Source organism: Tiliqua scincoides, chromosome 7, assembly GCF_035046505.1.
Source record: "Tiliqua scincoides isolate rTilSci1 chromosome 7, rTilSci1.hap2, whole genome shotgun sequence".
Lineage (NCBI taxonomy): Eukaryota > Metazoa > Chordata > Lepidosauria > Squamata > Scincidae > Tiliqua > Tiliqua scincoides.
The window spans coordinates 22,047,334-22,067,483 of NC_089827.1; the positions used below are offsets into that span (position 1 = coordinate 22,047,334).

The 20,150-nt window shown below is 40.4% G+C and overlaps 1 protein-coding gene across 7 annotated transcripts in view; it reads left to right on the forward strand.

Annotated features, from left to right (window-relative positions):
* PPFIBP1 (PPFIA binding protein 1) overlaps positions 1-20,150 on the forward strand; it is a 140,583-nt gene that overhangs the window by 108,854 nt on the left and 11,579 nt on the right. For 3 of the 7 annotated variants that reach the window (XM_066633067.1, XM_066633066.1, XM_066633071.1), the window contains 13 exons: positions 1,310-1,371; positions 1,720-1,804; positions 2,966-3,114; positions 4,277-4,407; positions 5,388-5,441; positions 5,616-5,666; positions 7,412-7,469; positions 8,460-8,489; positions 9,957-10,113; positions 12,980-13,012; positions 16,073-16,214; positions 17,242-17,370; positions 19,501-19,651. In XM_066633067.1, the coding sequence (XP_066489164.1) occupies positions 1,310-1,371; positions 1,720-1,804; positions 2,966-3,114; positions 4,277-4,407; positions 5,388-5,441; positions 5,616-5,666; positions 7,412-7,469; positions 8,460-8,489; positions 9,957-10,113; positions 12,980-13,012; positions 16,073-16,214; positions 17,242-17,370; positions 19,501-19,651 (1,232 nt within the window). The remainder of the gene's footprint in view (positions 1-1,309; positions 1,372-1,719; positions 1,805-2,965; positions 3,115-4,276; positions 4,408-5,387; positions 5,442-5,615; positions 5,667-7,411; positions 7,470-8,459; positions 8,490-9,956; positions 10,114-12,979; positions 13,013-16,072; positions 16,215-17,241; positions 17,371-19,500; positions 19,652-20,150) is intronic. The other 4 variants (XM_066633068.1, XM_066633072.1, XM_066633070.1 and 1 more) reach the window with 3 other exon arrangements.

The window sequence follows — 20,150 nt, forward strand, 5'->3', positions numbered from 1 at the left end:
ATGAAGCACAGTTTGTAATGATCTTGGGTTTAAATATCCTTTTTTAAAAAAAAAAATTTCTGCCATGGCCACATATTTTAGCATGACTATTCATCACAGCAGAGAAATGCTCCTTTCCATCTTGATTCTCTCATTTTTATAACCATTCTTGGTTATGGCTCAGCACCACTATGTCATCCATTCTTTCATCATTCCATTGTCCTTTTGTAGTTGGATTTGTTGGTATCTTGAGGAATGCCTGACTGCTAACACAATGAAGTATTGTTTTATTGCACTCTTCTGTAAAGATGTCAGTTTCCAATGTCCTGTTTACTTAATAATTTAGAATATGCAAATACTATATGCATCAAGCATTGAATGTGTGGGTTCACATGTGCACACTTTTAGAGTTACAGTACAATCGCTAAAGAGAGTATTGCAGGTTGGACTTTGTTGAGCCTGATTGATGATGGATGCAAGGGCACATCTGGGGATGGAAATGGCCCTGGAACTACTGCACAAGTAGCCTAGTAAGAAAATAAGGAGCTGGATATAGACAGAAGGAAATGCAGAATTACTACCGAACCATTCGAGAGCTATCACAGTTTGCACGGCAGCTGGTAGGCTTGCTCTCAGTCCACTCTGCAATAACAAGCAAGGGTCACCTTGGAGCAAGCCCAGCTGGCTGAAGGGAGAGAAGGTGGAAGTGTCTGTGGAAGCTGACTCTTCTTCAAGCACTTCTCCCCAGCCAATCAGGCTTGATCCTAGGAAAATGGAAATTCGAGCAGCTGAGCTGGCAAGAGTTGGGTGGGTATACTGTGATTGGATGTGTGGGGGTCCAGATCCCTGTGTTGCACCAGGGCCTGGCACAACCTGCTTTGGTAATCGCTAAGAGTTTTCTCCTCAGCCATTGATGGGTTTAGGCAAACTACTCTCTTGGTATTAATCACCACCTGCAATATGGGGATAAGAATACTGACTTAGCATGCAGAGTTTTTTGTAATGATTGCTGAAATAGTGTTTGAAGTGCTTTAAATACACTAAAACACTATAGGAATGCTAAGTATCACTATAAAACTTGATTTAATCTTTATCTTATTAGGTATAAAAAAGTAATGTATAACTTGATTTTTGTAAACTGTCTGGAGACAGTGTGTCTGATGTTTCTGCTACTCTTTTTTTAGATATTTACACTGTATTTTAGTACAAACTAATTTGAATGTTATCTCTGACAAATGATAATTTAAGGGTTTGCCAATAGTATTGTTTTTTTAGTGTTCTGTTTTATTCTTCTTCACATAAACTGACATTTGCAGTTTTTAATTTTTAGATATTGAGGTGCAGAAAATGAAGAGGGCTGTGGAATCTCTAATGGCAGCCAATGAAGAGAAGGTACTGTAATGTTCTTTAGAGCCACCTGTGAAGCTGGCCATTTCTAGCAGAATGAATTAAGATAAGAGCAGTTTCCAATAATAATCAAGATTCAGTGCCCAGTATCCATTCATTATGCAAAGGAAAATTGAGGCAGTTTAAAACTACAGTCTAGCACATTTAGCCTCTGGAAGTATAACAAGTGAGACTTAAGCTAATGGAAATGACTCTGTGGTATCCTTATGAAGTGTCGATCTTTTGACATCATGAGTTTCTTTACTTTTCTGTTACCATTTCATTGCCTTGGGAAGGGAAAAGCAAAAGACCAATTTTAAGTCATAAAAACTCTCTTCTCTATTTCCCCTCCAGGATCGAAAAATTGAAGAGCTTAGGCAGTCTCTCAATCGTTATAAGAAAGTGCAGGACATGGTAATGCTAGCTCAAGTCAAAAAAGGTACAGCAGTAACTTAGTGGTCGGTTTGTTAGACATGGAATGCCATGCTTTCATTAACATTGGCAGTGTAATACCAGTCTCTGCGTGTGCATGTGTGTGTGTTCGCATAAACTGGCGAGTAATTCTGAGTAATACTGCTGAGGTTTTTCCAGATATGTTTGCCTTTGCATGAGGTAGATGAGAGATTGGCCACATGTCCTCCTCCCTGTCACACTGTTCTGACTTCTTCTCCAGAGGAGAAGCTGGAACAGCACGGCAGGGAAACTGAAAAGTCACAGGAGAAGGCAAGAGTGAAGGACTGAAGTGGGAGGAGGTGGGGGGCGGCTGTGACTGGGCTTTCAGGGGCTGCCCAAAGGGGTCTTGTGGGCCGCATGTTCCACTATCATGGTTTAGATCAGGGGTGTCAGACATAAGGGCCAGGGGCTGGATGTTGCCCCCGGAAGCTTTTTATCCTGCCCTCAGGCTCTCAGCTACTGAGCAGTGCTGAGGTGTTACTTCTGAAAGCAGCCCACATGAAAATTGGGCTCTCCCATATCTTAAAATATAATCAAGATTTGCGTATTTTCTCTTCTGTCATTTGCAATTAATGAGAACAGAGTGCTGATTTCTGGCAATCAGCTGCTTAATGATGTTACTTTCTGGTTAATGATTTCACTTCTGGTCCATCAGCAGGCGTCCTGAATGCTAACTTTGGCCCTCTGTATGAAACAAGTTTGACACCCCTGGTTTAGATTTTAATCTGAACCTGCTTGTTATGCTTGGGCTACAGTGTGCAAGATTTTGTGAATTCCAGATTCAATTTAGTGTGAAGCTTCATTCCTTAAAATTATCTCATTGTTTAATAGCATTGTAGGCTTAGTATCACGGTTGTTGTAGCAGTGCAAGTATTATGAGTTTACGTATGCCCAAAGGTGTAAAAATACTCCATGTTTCCTTTGGAATTGAATTATGAGCATTATTTCATTTTCACTGATGAAGTTTGTGTTCCTTAACTGAATTTTAAATCTTGATACCTAGATTAGAAAGAGAGCTTTTAAAACACCACCAGCCTTCATGTAGTAGCATCATCTCACAACCCATAAACACTATTTCTGATTTGTTGTTTCATGTGAAATATTCATAAAGGAGAGAATTATCAATAATTTTGCCTTTCTTTGTTAGGCAAGGATGAAGAATGTGAAGATGTTGCAAATTCAGGATCTGTTTTAGCAACTTTATTGGATGGATATGAATCTGAGAAAAGTCCATCTTCTACACCAGTAATGAACTCTCCAAACCATGAGGAGTTTAGACCAAAAACTTCTGAAGAGGTATTTTTGGGTGTTGTGTGTGTGTGTGTGTGTGTCCACTGTTGGATATGGTCCTTTGTTCACTTAATTTGTACTTTTGTAATTTTTTGTAAAAATTGTCACTCTTTAAAATCATAAATGCTAGGTTTAAGAACACAGTTTGTCTTGCCTTCTTGAATACAGGGGTTTTTCCTGGGGTATTTCCTTTGTGATTTGTGATAAAATGGATACATGATATACTGTGAACTAAATTTATGTGTATGCTACGTTAAGGCTGTTAGAGCCCCGGTGCTATCCCAATTCTAACCATGCTTAGTAACTGAGAAAGAACTGTAGGTTTAAGCACTTACCCTGCCCCCTTCATGGAATGCTTTAATTTTCTCCCTCAATCTATCTGAACCATGGACAAGTAATCTAGTGGGGATGGATTAAAATGGGACACTTGGAAGAAGAGCACCCTGTATCCTATAGATCAGGGGTCTCCAAACTTTTTGGCCAGAGGGCCACATGAAATATCTGGCACAGTGCGGAGGGCCGGCAAAAACTTTAAATATAAAATTTAAATAAATAAATTAGAGATGCAACTTAGATGAATGAATAAATGAATGAGTGGACTCATTCACTCAGCCTCTCTGGCCCTCAGAACACCCTCCAGATACAATCAGAGCACAGCTCTGGTCAAGTTCAGTTGAGTGGGCCAGAGGCTTTCAGGGGACAAGAGGCTGGCTGTGGGCTGCATCTGGCCCCCAGACTGGGGTTTGGAGACCCCTGCTATTGATCTCTGCTGATTAAGTGGGGGGAATGGAACGAAATACTTTATTCTGCGGCCTGCCAACTCAAAAATCATGATTTGCATTGTAGAACTGTTGTAATTTTATGCACATGTAACTGAGAATAAGTCCCCCACCATTAAACACACAGAGACTTGTTTCTGAGCAATAGAACTGGGTTATACAGGTCAGTTCTGACTGGGGCTGCAACATTTAGTTGTTTATAATCAGATTAATGGTTTACAAACCTTTTAATTGAGTAGCCGTTCATCTTATCTGATGAAGACTGTCAAGTTTAAGTTGTATAAGCTTGCTACTCTGAAGGCATCACAAGCCAAGTTGTTGACCCGGAATGTGTCTCTTGTGTAGCTCTGCTGCCTTCTAATATGAATGATGATGATTTTTTCTTGTAGAGCTCACTGCAAGTCCATACCAGTGTCTTGCAAGTGTCCATCCCTTCTTTCTCATCACCATCCATGCATTCGGAAACATCTGCTGAAAAAATAAAATCTCCATCCCAGCTGGAAATTGCTGGTGAAGTCAGGTATGAATGATTTAGAAGGCTTTGTTAGGGTGACAAAAATGTAATGTTTAATTACATGAATATATATTGTTTCTTTAATCAAAGTAATAAGAGGCTTTGATGGCAATGCAGTGTGTGAGATAACTGAAGAATTGCTGTAACAGATAAATGGCAAATAGTGAAGAAGTGTAAAATGGAGCCCTTCCTGGTATCCGTGCCCCCATTCTGTAACATGAGGTAGTCAGAGAAACCAGGGTATGAACAAAATAGATAGAGAGGCTGAGCCATGGGAGAGCCATGTTTGCAAATGGCACCAAGTTATTCAGGATGACGAGAGCTGAAACCATTTATTCAGTGAGTGATGCTGTGGGAAAAGGCGAATTCAGAGTTTGATGGTGGCTGGGAGAGTTGGAAAAGGGGCAACAAGACTAGCCTCTATAGTGTGAGGGATTTAACCTGGTAGTGCTGCTTCCTGTTCCACAAGAACAGGTGGGAATTATGCTCCTAAACTGTTGCTCTACTAGGCACAACCTGTAAATTTATTGGGGGTGACCCAGTCATAGTTACTATGTGCTACCATGTTAAACCAGGAAACTTTGGTGTTCCCCTCAGGGAGCATCCCCTACTTGGATGGAATGTTAATTGTTCTTGAGGCAAACCATGAAATACCCTCAGAAATTTCATTCACCTATTTCCTGAATTCCAATCAAATATTACTGCAGGCAAAATTTGCTGGCGCATTAAGATATATAAAATCGCCTCCAAGAAGTTTTGCTAGTCCTTTTATTTTTTCCTTCAGAAATTTTTCCTGAGCTTGATTCTAGCCCCCCCTCCCCATTTAGTTTTAGCAATACATTACATTCACTTGTAGTTGCACTTGAGCTATCTTTGGATCAAAAATTCACTGATTACATTCAGTCTGTTCTTGAAGGAAATCCAAGTTGACAGGGATGAAGATGTTTCAGATAGATGCCTTCAATTTATATTGTTGCTTTTTATAGTGAAACAAAAGCACCAGTGGCTTCCATAGAAACACGACTAGGTGACACAAAATTGTAAGTACCATATAATATAGTTAAATCTAAACTTTCTTTTAGAGCAAACTATTGAATATTTTTTCCTCATTTCCTGGCTTTGTTTCAATCTCTGACCTCCATTATTTTTTACAAAAAAATAGTTGCTGGTTCTCTTTGTAAAGATATAGTTTAGTTTTTCCATTTTTGTTGCAGTATGAAGCGCCTTCAATCAATTTATATTGCACCAGGGATTTACAGGATTTTGTAATGCATTCCCAAATAATTTGTGGCTATCTTTTTTACTAAGGCAAAGTAGGGACTGGCTGGCTTAGCAGACTTCTAATATGCCAAAAATATTAATATAAACACCCATTAAAGAGCTACAGAACTACTCACATGCTGGAGTTAACAAAGTTATTACACGCTTTGCTGAACTGAGATGTACATTCTAACAGAATTTGTAACAGTAGTTACTTTGCAGTGAATATTGCAGTACAGTATTCTCATGCTCTGCTCTTATTCATCTGGTATATAGAACCATGTTAGTAGTACACAACTAAGCATCTTGGCAGCATCGTTCTATTTCTTTGCTATTTAGAAATAGTAAAGGTTGCAAAGGAATTCCAAGGTTGCTGATACTTGAAGCAAGAAAACTTTTCACATCAGAATTAACAAATCAGTGTCTCTGCCTATTGACAGTTTATGATTACTGATTCCACTTGAATGCCTACTGGAAGAAGATACAGAAGCTGAAGTTGTAGTACTATATAAGAGGCTTAAATGGCTATCAGAAGGTCTTTAATGACTGTGAGAGGTGCTGTATGCACAAATGTGGAGTGCAAGGTTTCATTAACCAGAGGCCCAGTTCAGATATTGCTCTGCTTCAGGGAACTTAACTATGTGTAGTTTGGAATCTGATTGACAAATGATTTGCAACTAATTGGCAAACCGGAATCTGCAACTCGTTTATTACTAATTCCATTTTGTTAGTGCGTAGAGTCCGTCAACTAGGTACAGTCAAGTCATTCAAAACATTCACAAATGTGATGGTGTTGGAGTGAAAGGAAGCCCAAAGCATTTACATTGACTAGGTTCATCATTTTCTTCTTCCATTTTAAGCATGGATTTTGATTGGGTTTCTGAATGTGTTTTTCTCCTCCCCCTTGTCAATAAAGCAACTGTGTTTAGGTTCCTGAAGCAACAAATGTTTAAAATCTGAAATTAAACATAGCGCAGTAAAGTGTACCTATGAACTGCATCTATGGACTGCATGTCTAAAGCATTGAAGAGCTACTTTTGTTGTGTGCATACCCTCAGTTTAAGAAATGGCATGTTGCTTGAAGTTTTGGGAATTATAAGCAATTCGAAGCATGTCATTTGAAGGGAAGAATTTCAGGGTTAATGTTATTTTCGTAGGCATATTATTTATTTACAAATTTATATCCTGCTTCCATCTCCCTAGTGGGCATTCAAAGTGACATATGTATGGTTCACACATGCTCTCTTGCTCATTCTTCCACTTTGAAGTCTAGTTTCGAGAGGAATCGTGATTAAAAATGGCCTTTGGGGCATTTGCAGGGGAGAATCAGTGGATGGAGATGGATAAAGCTCTCCGATCTGCCCATACTTTCTGTTCCCAACCACCTGTGCACTCACCCTCTTTATAATGGCTATCTCTGCTCTTATACCTCCCATGTTGTAGATTGGAGTAAGATATCATAGCTTGTGCCTAAGCTACTTGCTGAATACATGATTTCAGGCAATATTTGAACTGAGAAAACTCTTGCTTTACGGCTCAGTCTTTCAGCCAGTATCCTGCTATAGCTCTCCTTGCAGTGACGTACCTTCAGATTCTTTCATTGTATTGCTAGTGTTACAGGATAGAATAAAAATTCATTTAACTCAGCAATTCTTTCCCTTCAGCTATTGCTACAACTTATTTTAACATTGATTCTGATATGTCTCAGACACAAGTTTCTGTTTGTTTTCTTTAATGTGATTGCATTTAGAACGTCAGCTCTGCAAAAATCCAGCAGCCTGGGAAACTTGAAGAAAGAGCCATCTGATGTGGGTAGTCCTGTTTAATACATATATTTAATTTTCCATTATTTTTATAGTGGCACATACTATCATCCTAACCCTCTCATCTGATGCTGAATTCACCCATTTTGTATGTGATATCAAGTAAGGACCTGCATGTACAAAACAGCCAGAATAACAGATAAAGCTTTCATAATGCTACAAACACAGTGCTTTTCAATGGATGCAGATTTCACATTCAGATGTATTTTAATTTTATTTTATGGTATTCCACCTTGAGCATAGGAACAGTGTTATATAAATCTTTTAAATAAAATAAACTTGGGCATCAAGTGGCAAGATTACACTTGCATGCTTGAATTAACTCTTCTCATAGCAACAAAAAAATTAACATCTCAGACACTAAACATTTTTAGAGTGGAAATATAGCCATTAGGAAAACTTTGCAAGGTAGTTGAGCCTGGGTTTGAATTGTGCTTCTTCCAAGTTACAGTCACATAAAAAGATGAGAATCATGCTTTATTTTCGAATGTATGTTCTTTTCAGTAGAAGCCCCCAAACAATCTACCAACATTTCCAAAATGCAATAATTAATTATAAACAATCTACCAACAATTTAGTGGTAATCAATTTTATGTCAGAAAATAGTGGCACTCGTGGAATAGCCTCTGTCAGATCTCAGATCGGAGGGAGGGAAGCACATGTGGAAGCAGGCACACCCTGATATATATTGGATGTCTGGCAGTTCTTCAAACTCTTCTCACCACTTGGCTAAAGACGTTTTAGCCACCAGGAACAGATTTACAATTTTTCCCCACACAAGTTAAACAAAACAAAATCATCCTGAAATCTCTAAAAAATTTTTTTATATAGACTAACCTGTGTGCTAGTCTGAATAATTTACTCAGTGTTATGATTTGACTGAAAGAAGATTTAATTTACATTAACTGGGTATCTATTGAGCTAAAGCTTCCATGTACCTGAAATATTGTATGTTTCCAATTTTTTTCCAAACAGGAGGGAGAGCCTATTCAGAAGCAAGAAGAGGTAATGTGGTGTGGTCAATGTGGTATATTTTTAGTGAAGAAGTTGCGGGTACAGTTCAGAGAAAATTAAGCACCTAAGTCCTTCTGGAGCTAATAGTACTTGAATGTTGCTGTTATGCCTTCAGGTTCAATTGATTTTGCAGCCCAGTCTGAAGTACATTAACTGTACTCTCTGCTTCTCCATCACTGTGAAAATCATGTCTGTATGCTTCTCAACATAATTGCATTCTCCAAAAGGTGCTCTGCTTTTTGCAGGAGTTATAAATACGAGAGGCTGAAAAACAAACAAAATTGTCACCTGGCTAAGTAAGACACATGTTTTATACTTTAGGCCTCTGAAGATGGTGTTAAAGTTTTATACTGCTGTCATAAATGCTTAAAGGGTTGTGCTGCCCCACTGTTCCCTTATTTTGGGGAGCTGCTGTTGGAGTAACCGGAATCAGAGATATCTTTGTTTTTCATACTTCTCCTTTGGCACTCTCTGCCAGATAAGAATCAAGGTCCGTTAAATATTTTTTTCAAAACTTTGGTATAACACTTACACTGAAAAGCACCTCATGGTGAATATACAGATGGTGTCTCATTATCCATGAGGGTTCTGTTCCCAGAACCCCCACAGATGCCAAGAACTGCAGATAATGAAATCCATGGTTCAGGCACCCCTTAAAACCTTTGAAGGCAACTGGAGCAGCACACTGCCTCCTAGGCCCTCAGAATGCCTTCTAAGGAGGCCTTACAAGGTCACTTCAGTTTTTATATAAAAGCCAGAAGTGACGTTTAGGACCTTACAGGGCCGGGGAGGGCTTATAAAGCCTCTTCCTCTAAGGATAGAAGAGCTCCTATCACCTTCTGAGGCCTTTGAGGGGTTCAGGTTGGGCCAAGTCTGGCTCGGTGCGGGTCCAGGGGACCTGCATTGAGCCAAATCCACAGATACAAAATCCGTGGATAAGTAGTCTCAGCATGTACTTAACCACTGATTTTGTACTACAGAGTCACCTAAGAGAACAGATGATAAAGTTCAGTTTCAGTGCAATTCTCTATTCAATAGTAAGGCCCACTGTGTTCAGTGGGCTTTACTCCCAGGGTTTGTGGGAAGGTGTGTTTTTTGTTTACTAGATTTTCTAAAGTCTTGGGCTTCTGTCTTAAGAGTTCACTATGCTTATACATCATTGAACTTCGGGAGAGAAGACAGCTGTGATTAATATGAGTCCCATTGATTTCAACGGCCCTCATTCTTGTGAGCTGTTGTATTTATGCAGGTATCTTTCTCTTGAAGCTTTTCAAAATAGTGTAACAGAAGATCTCTCCTTACCCGTGTGCAAACAGTGTGTATGCGTCCTATATTCTAAATAGCTGTCGATGTCCTACTTCACCATTCCCACTTGCCTTTCTGAATGTGCTACACTTGTAAAAAATGATTGCCACATGAAAATGTTGTTGAGTTTTTAATTTTTTCCTAACCAATCAGACTAAAGTGCCTTCAGAGAGCAGCAAATATGAAACCCTCCCTCCTAAGTCCCCAGGTGAAGAAGATGCTTTTGGGACCCGGAAAGCCCGGTCTTCCTTTGGGCGAGGGTTTTTCAAGATCAAAAGTAACAAAAGGACAGCAAGTGCACCTAACTTGGGTGAGTACAGTAAAGTCTGCAGGTGTAGATTGCATAGATTTAAACTAATAGGGAATGGTGCTTGATCCACTATTGCTACTAATTAAAAATAATAATAATCACTAGGGTGGAACTGTCATTGTGTGAATCAAAACCACTCTTATAGGTAGAGGGCTAAGCTTTAAATACAGTGCATTCTGAAAAACTGTGGGCAAATAATGCAGCATATGGGATCAGTTGTCCTTCTCTTGCAATTATGTGTGTTAGTTTTGTATAAATTTCAGTTCCCCTTTCGAATAAAATATTGTGTGATGCAAAGTGTGCATATGGCATCCATATGCCAATATGTGCTGGTCATTGAAACTATCCATTGCAAAAAGAGGTGGGCAGATCATGTAGGTGAGATGTATGCTTTTTGACATTGGATTATGTTCTAAGTACAGTGGAATAGGAGGTCACAGGCTCACTTCTGGTAAAGGCTGTAATCTCCTAAGGCTTGGGAGCTAGCCTTAAGATTTTAGTCCAAGAAAGGCCAAAATTAGGAGAATCTAACTTTTACCTCAGAGTGTACAGGGTGACCCAAAAAAAAAACAGAACCCACAAATCTTTGAATAAAACTGTTAATTTTAATTTTTCTTTGGAAAGAACATGACTTTTATGCAAAGCGACCAAGATAACTGAAACTTTGGGGAATAATCATACACGGATTGAAGTTTGAGTCCAGTAAGTTTCTTGAAATTTACTGGACCTTTGTAGGATTTAATAAAATTTTTATGGGTTCTGTTTTTTTGGGGTCACCCTGTATGTTCACCTCCTCACACACCTGGGACTAGTTACACAGGGTAATATGGAAAATTATTGTCTGGATGCAGAATATGAGACCTTTATTCTGTCTGAGAGAATTAAGAGCAGTTGGAAGTCTGTTTGCAAGGGGATATTTTCCACCTTCTCTCTGACCCTTCGTCTCTCATTACACCTCCAGTTTTATAGTAGGAATGGTATGTGTTCAAGCTATGGAAGGGGAAGTCTCTTTGGCAAGTTGCTCATTCTTATACAGGCTCAGGGGCTATGTTCCCTTTAAGGGGTTCATGCCACCTCAAAGGCTCCTCCACTTGCTGCCTGGCAACACTTCGGTATTTCCCAGTGTGCACTAATGACATCAAAAATCATCACTGGACTTTGGGAATGCTGAGAGCTGCTTGGAGCTCAACTTCAGTCTGTTTTCAGCTGTGTCAGTTCACATCTTAAAGGGAATAAAACTCATGATTTGTAGGCATTTCAGCTATACAGGTGACGGCACTTTTTAACTGTCCACTTAATAAGCCCCTGAATAGTCTGGAGAAATTAACTGTCCTGGCAGAAAGAGGGGTTGTTGTAGGTATATTTAGTGGTGGTGCTTGCAAGCATAGCAAAGATAATTTCTAGTTGCTTCCTTCATTTAATGACTTTAAGCATTGCAGTGAAAGCAACGCTGACTTGATTGTAAAATCAGTGTCACCACAGTTAGTATGTATTGTATTTAGAATTTAGTTCTTCCACTTGCATCACAAGAACTATATAATTCCAGAGCTCATTCTTTATAAACTGCAAACCATCCCTAGAACTGTCCTAATTTGATTACACATGTAATTGTTTTCCTTCTAATGTATGCATGTTGTAAGCATAATTTATTAAAATTATCTGGGGCTGTTATCATGACAACCTTGACTAGGTGAGTGGCTGTTTATGAGCCAAGCCTGCTATTTCACATGTTAACTGTGAGGATAAAAATAAAGAACAATTTATGGTAACTCATTCTGAACTTTTGAAATAGGGCAAAGAAGAAATTTTAAATAAATATGAAGACATGGGTTCAGGAAGCAGGGTGAAAAGCTGTTGTTTAGGAAGTGACCAAGAGGGACAATCTATGGCAGGGCTATAACATTTACATCATCATAACATTTACAATGAAATCCATTTACAGTGAATTTAAATTCTTATTTTTCTTCTCTCATGCAGTTGAAAAATTAGAGTTGAAGTTTTTGAGAACAAGAAAAATATCTACTACATTGGCTACCATACATTTGTGTAATGCATTCGGAATTCTAGAGAATGTGGGATGTAATCCCAGCAAAACCAAGATAGTGGCCCTATAGAAACAAACATTATCCTTTGTTTCTGAGTTATTTAAATGACATCTCTTTCTCTTGGAATATAAACTGCAATAATACACTAGGGCAACTGAAATGGGCTCATCCTTCTAACCACATACACACAAACAATTGAAATGGTCTCTCTTATTACATAGATGATTTCATTAATAAGCCTCCTCACAACATTATCAAGATAAGTGAGATAGATTGCAAAGTTCTTTGCATATTAAAGTGTTGTGAAAGTATTTCCAAGGTGCCAGAAAGTCCCCCCCCACCCCCCGGGACATAGTCCCCCTGGACATAGTCCCGGGTGAGCGTGTCTAGAATTGCATCCTAAGAGACTTCCAACTCTCATCTGCAATGTTGGAGAGTTATATTGGACTCCTTGAAGGCTTTTGCCCGTATTACTAAAATAATGTATGTAAAGCTTTTGAAACACACTTGAAAACACTGTATAAGAACAGAGCACCATAATTAAACTAACTACTATAAAAGTAATTCCTGTAGCAGTTAATATTTCCTTCCTACTGTTTATGCAGATTTAATAAGGCTGCCTTAATAGTTTGGTGTGACCAGTGGAATGCTTGTTTGATAGCCCTGGTTTGTTCCCTTTGTGTGTGGTGTTCCGCATGAGTCTTTTTGGTACAGTTCTCCCCCTTGTCTTGCCTCTTCAAGTTTTGATATGTCTTTTCTTGTTGTCTCATGTATATTCCCTCCCCCTTGTACTGCGTGTGGTTATGTTTGGATGCCTGAAGATCGCAGTCGAAGTGCAAGTGCACCCACCCTAGGTATAGTAGACCTGCATGTGTTATCTGTGCTGTCATGAGAGTTGCAACACTGAGCCATGGCCATGCAGGGCACTACAAAAAAGATGCCTCTCCTTGAATGCTCATCCATTTCTTTGCCATGTAACTTGCATGCTGCTGTTAGTTTACCACACTACTTGTTCTAATCTGTGCTAACAAGGAATGTCACAAAATGTCAAAAGCTAATGAAATTCTCGGAAGCTAAGCAGGGTCAGGCCTGGTTAGTACTTGGATGGGAGACCGCCTGGGAATAACGGGTGCTGTAGGCTTATACCATAGTCTTTCGAGACTGAAGGTTGCCAACCAACCAATGAAATTCCAGACACAAGGTCAAGGATTGCAGGGGATTTTAGATGTGGGTGTTGATGTACAGAAGGCTAAATGCAGTTTTCCTAGGGCCAGCCTTGCTGTGAAGCAGTTGCTTCAGGCAGCTTCCATTCCTCCATCTTCGTGTAGTGTTAGATAAAAGAAGAACAAGACCCACATTCAAATGTGCAGTGTCATGGCACAGGCCAGTTAAGTCATTAGTTTTTTTCCCTGTGGGGATCATTGGGGACATACCTGAGTTTTGTAATGTAGCAAGTGAACAGGCTAAGGGCGCAATCCAAGGTGCGGCTTATGCCGGCCCAAGTCTCTTGGGCCGGCATAGGACGGTTGCAAATGTGCCATAAAGCACGTTTGTGCCTCCGTCGCTGGGACCCGCGTCAGCACGTTCACATGTGCTGACACGTGGAAGCAGGCAGAAGCCTCCACCACGCATCCCACACTGCCGCTTGTGTTGCCACTCTTGCGCCGACGCAGGCGGCAAAGGTAGGCATGGGGGGCATGGGGAGGGCGGCCCTGGGGGCGGCACGTGGGGAACCAGGGGCGGAGCTGGGACTCGGTGGTTATGCCGGATCCCAACCCCCGTCCCTGGGGAGAGCGGAGCGGCTTTGTGCTGCTCCACTCTCCTTGGATTTGCACTGCCTCCGGAGGTGGCGCAGGTCCGAAGAGACCCATTGGGGCGTGCAGCCCTTACCCACAGGTAAGGGGAAGAGCTTTCCCTTGCCCATGGCTGAGGCGTTGCAGCCAACGAACCTGTGTTGGATGCAGCGCAAGCCTCCTGGCTTGCCTGCTCCAGCGCAGGTTTGGATTGCTCCCTAAGTTGACAGCAGATTCCATTCGGCATGTTCAGGATATAAGAATTACAGAAATTAGACACAAGGTTGAAAAATTTGTTTGTAGTCTAATATGACACTCCTTTATGTAATCCAGTCAGCCTGTGAGAACTTCACTGTCTAGTTATGGATATTTAAGCAAAACTTTATAAACCTGCCACTCTTTCCTCATCATCCTCTGCTAACTTAAAGGATAGCTGCAAATACATAATTTTTCTTGGCTGCTATTTACAACCTCTAATAGATTCACATGGTAACACTCTTCATTGCTATAGAGGGCAATTTTTAAACTTAGCGAATGAAGGCAAATAACTTTTTTCACCTTAGATGTTTTAAGTGTACATTTTGTATTAAATGTGAACTCATGTATTGTAGATATATATAAGCAGTCAGGGTTGTTTGTATCACTCTGCCAAGAGTACTTCCAGTGGCAAATTCTGAGTTTGCTACTATGTAATGTGGGAAGAGGCACTTGGCTTTTATGTTTTGCTCCTCTGTTTATATTTATGGTATATATGGTATTGCTCCTCTATATTTATAGTATTTGCTGGCACATCTCAACTGAAGCATTGCATTACTAATATACAGTGAGCTCATCATTCAGTCTTTATAGCTGGTGAAATATCCACAAAATACTAACTAGCCACCACTCATACTTTGTCTCTACAAGTCCTGTTTTGGCAACAGAGGACAGTGGAAACCAGGAAGTCTTTTCCTGTTAGGGGTTAACAAATGTTGAAACTCAGCAATGGGACATTCCATTAGTGTCCTTTCCTGGGATTGCACACTGGGGTTTGCTTAACTGTTTGTGAATTTTCAGCATTAAATTAAACATTTGCAAATAATATTGGGGTCAAGAACATTGAAATCTGGTGATGTTTTGCAATATCCAAAAGGCACTTTTCACATTAAGATATTAATGCAAGTTAACTTGCTGCCTAAGCAAACTCACAATTGCTTTTGGGACTTTTGATAATCCATCTGTATTTAGACATCCATATGTGGACCTGGAAATTTGGTTTTGCGCATTACAGGAATGACTGCCTGATTTACTGAATATCCATGACTTGAAAGGGACAAGTGCAATTAGGAATCACAAAAATTGGTCCATGTAGCTTCTCATTTAGTTAATTTGTAGATATATGCTGATTGTGTTCTGTTTGAACAAGCGAGTTCCTAAGGACGAATAACAAAAGTGTAAATATATTTTGAAAAGGAGTTGACTGTCCTCTGAGCATCAAACTGTGACTGCCTACTCTAAACTGTTACCAGGAGTGCAACAGCAGAGTTCTTTTGTAGTGTTACAGATAGTCTTGAGTTGTATATGTTGCAGTGAATTTTCAAACTATGGAAAATGTTACCTATCTCTTGAATTTCTAGAATTGCACTAGACCATTAACAGTAGTCATTCGGTGAATATCTACTACATATCAGTATGTCTGGACATTCGTCAAATACTTGAATGATTGTCAGAGTGCTCACTGATGCATTTTGATTATATTTTGAACATTCACACAAGTTAAAAAAAAAGTTATCATATTTACCTTAGGGCTAGATTAAGTTCAGTGTTTGCATTTGTAATAAAGAAGTCTGGATATAGGCCAGCCCTAAAATAGGTAATCTGATATTGATTTATTAATAATATTTAATTGCATAAAATTATATAAGTACCACTAATCTTATTATTAAGAACTATCTTCCTCAACTCTACCCTCAATAATAATATCTAGCAAAAAGCCCCATAATAAAAGCACTTTTCTTGTTCACTCTATTTTGCTTGTTGACTAGCTTTTAGCCGATGTACCTTTACAAATCAGCTTAGAGTGAACCAGTTAAGAGTAACAAATGGGCATGTTATTCACTGAGATCTGCATTTCTTTAATAGCGGAGTCGGAGAAAGGATCTGCAGACCATCTGGATCTGGCTGGCTTGCCTCCTCGACCAAAACGTACAGAAGGTGGGCCTCTAACTCCACCTTCTCCGGATTCAAAAAAGAAAGCAAGAGGAATTAAAAAGTTGTTTGGAAGGTAACCAGAATATAACTCTACTCAACATCCTAATAGTTTGCTAGAGGGTTTGTGCCAGTCTGGATTTCCCATTGTCCGTACACTCCCCAATGAATATGCAATACAAGAGTATGGGTGAAATGGGCCGCTTTTATTAACAGGTAGCTCAAAGGAGAGAAAGACCTGCAGCAGGGAAAGAATCATGGGTATCATTGGCTGTAGTGCAGGCAGCTGACTTCAGGGGGTGGCAACTAATTGTCTCTCTCCCCAGGCTGGGTGTTCCCCCTGACTCCATACTTTACCCTGTAACTAGACAGTGTACACATATTACTGTCAACCCCTTAAGGGGGCAGATGCAGCCAGACCACACAAGCACACCCCAAGGTGGAAAGCATTTGAGGCAGCCTCTGCAATCCAGTCCAGCAGGGTTCCTCTGCCAGTCCCTTGAACTAGCCAGCCACTGGGGGGGCAGTGCACATAATTGAGACGTAGATGTCTCACACTGAGGATCTTTTAACAGTGGCTAAGATATTGGAGCAGACCTTAGGATTTATCACTGCATCTCCTCTCAACAGGTATACTATCCCACTTGTATCTGTACAAAGGTTAAACATTACATCAGCGCAAATGTTAACCATAATTAGTAATAACAAATTGATCTCTTAAAGGGTTTTTTAAATCAGGATTGTACCATGGCATCCATTAACTAAAGCTAACCTTGACTGAAGGTGTGGGGTGAGGTGAAGGTGTGGAGAATTTGCAGAATTTGCCTCAGAAAAGGAAGATATTTGGGGTTGGTTAGTGCACAATTCCATGACTCACCCTCCTTCCAAATATGCATTGGATTGCAACCTGAGTGTACATGCCCAAAATAATGTTGTTGCCTTTGTGCCTTCTTTGGCTTTTCTGGGAACACCTGGTTGGCCATTGTGTGAAACAAGATGTGGTCTCAATGGATCAGCAGTCCAAAGTTGCAACAGGGCTATTTTATTGTATTTATGCCACTAAATGTACTCTTCCTCCTTCCTTCATCCTGGACTTTATTTAGGCTCAGAAGAAGTCAGTCAACCACATTTAATCCTGATGATATGCCAGAGACTGAGTTCAAGAGAGGAGGAACAAGGGCAACTGCAGGACCAAGACTAGGCTGGTCAAGAGACCTTGGACAAACCAATAAGTAAGACAACAGCACTGACCTAGAATAGAAAGAGTTTCCTTCCTTTTTTTCTCTCCACTGTGTTAATCAATACAGTTCAAGAAGTTGGACTGTGTGTAAGATGGAGCAATGCACTAGTTACATTTCCAAGTAAGAAGATGGTATTTAGCTTTTAAATAATATAACATTTTTCTAAATACTTTCAGGGCAAGACCTTCCTTACGCTTTTTAGTGTGGTCGGTCTGTGGAACTCCTTGCCGCAGGATGTGGTGACGGCATCTGGCCTGGAGGCCTTTAAAAGGGAATTGAACAAGTTTCTGGAGGAAAAATCCATTATGGGTTACAAGCCATGATGTGTATGTGCAACCTCCTGATTTTAAAAATGGGCTGTGTCAGGATGCCAGATGCAAGGGAGGGCACCAGGATGTAGGTCTCTTGTTATCTGGTGTGCTCCTTAGGGCATTTGGTGGGCCGCTGTGAGATACAGGAAGCTGGACTACATGGGACTATGCTTGATCCAGTGGGGCTGTTCTTATGTTAGTATAGGTTCTGTTAAATAGTGGGTCCATACGAATATATGAAGGCCAAGAGATTACAGCTCAGCACATTTATTTCAGCTTCAGAACAGAACCAATCAATGAAAACACAAAGCAGACACCCATTGCTCTGTACCTCTTAGCTTTGTCCATATTCCCCATGAATGAATCAGTTTCAGTTCACTTGATTGGCAGGCTAAACTAGAGAGCCAATCAGATGGTAGGATCTTGATCCACCTCCCGATCGGCCAGCCATAAGCCTGGGCCCATTGATTATGCAGGATTTTGATCCTGCATAACTTATACATTGAATTTGCATACATAACAGGTTCCCAAACTGGGGTGTGGAAATGTCCGAGCCAGGGTACCTGTGTCGCTGCCCCTTTAAAGGGTGGGGTGACAGCACTGGTGATGACATGATTGCCATGATCATGCTGCTGCCAGGAACAAAAGGTTTTTTTTACTTACCTGGGGGTCACTATGGCTCTCTGGAGGATCCAGGGAGCCCATTACCCCCTCTGCGGGCCTCCCCATGCCTCCAATCCACCGTAAACAGAGAGAAAAGGCTTTTTCGGGTTTTGTGACAACACCTGGAAGTGGCCTCTTTTGCTGTCTGCAGGCGCAGGGAGGCTTGCAAAGGGCGTAGCAGGCTCCCCAGATCCCCCAGAGACCCATAGCAACCTCCCAGGTAAATAAAAACCCTTTTGTACCTGGCAGCAGTGCAGCTGAGATGATTGCCTCACTACTCCCTCCCTGCAAGCATTTACAGTGTCCCAAACTCTCCATGAAAGTTTGGGAATCACTGGTTTTTAGGGCTACGGTGAATGGTGACACTTCCTCCAGATTCATTCTGTTACTTGAAAAGTACAACTAGTACGACTTAGTAAGGCTCGAAAAGCACAACTAGCAAAGTTAAATTGGGCTTCCAGGCTTGTAACCCAAACACATGTACAGGATTTCAAGGACTGTGCATGTATAGAAATAAAAGCCCCTCACTTGACTTATTTGCCTACCTGTTGACCCATTTTCCAATTGGTGGGATGATGGTGTGTGTGTGAGTGAGTGGGTGCTTTCTGTAGTTTCCTTGGATGTATTGTGACCTCAGCGTGACTTTATTCACTCTGTGTTTTCAAATGCAGCCAGCTACCTCATATTCCATGGAGTGCGAATGCAGAATGGAGAAACCTCATGTCAGGGAAATGCTAACACATAACTGTGGTTTCACTATGTTCTCAGAGTTGTAGCGTAAAAGCATATTGCGAAATGAGTTATTGACAAGTACATTAGAAGATGTGCAAGTTTAGTTACAAATGTTAAAATTTACCCTTAGCTAAACCTACTGTTTATATTATCACTTTCAATTGGCCTAATCTCTTATTGCATCAGAAACATTTGTTAAGAAGTAATATGCACGTCAGGGGAGGGGATATGGATATGGTTACTCTCTGGAGTGCTACTAGTATGGAAAGTAACCATTTTAGTAGCCATGACTGACATGGCTCTTTTTCATGCATGCCTCCTACCTGAAAGTATATGCATTGAGTTCTAATTAAATCCTCAAAACCTGTCCTGTTTTCCTTAAAGTGTCAGTGTTGAACTCTTGTTTTCTTTTTAGTGATCTGGACATGCCATTTGCCAAATGGACTAAGGAACAAGTCTGCGGTTGGCTTCAGGACCAGGGTCTGGGTTCTTATGTGAATAATGGCAAACACTGGATACTCTCTGGTCAGACCCTCTTGCAAGCTTCTCAGACTGATCTAGAGAAGGTAAGTATCTGAAGCAGTACATTGGCTTTAGATATGTCTTGCATGTTCATGTTAAGTCCAGTACAGAGCTTTTATGTATTGACTGAATTGCTGAGTCGTATTTGTTCAACAGTAATTTGTGCTAGGTGATTCCTGCAAAGAAGTTGTCCTATGTAGGACTTGCTTAACTTGCTGAAGTAGTTGCTTCCAGGTGAGGCAAACTTGATCTTACACTACAGTGCAATTGGCAAGACCTCTATCAGATGTGTATGGCTGAGAACCCCTGCTAGTTTTGATTCTATAAAGTTGGTTAGTCATCTTTCTACGAAACTACTCCAGGTGTTGTACAAGAGTGATTGTAAAACAGTTTAAAATAAACAATAAAAATGAAATACACAGGAATAAAATGGTAGTGATAACGTTGTTCCCAGTACACTTTCACACTCTTGAAAGACCGTGGAAAACAAAAAAGTGCCGATGAGCCACCTCAAACTGTGCAGCAGCAAGGTCACCTGAAGGA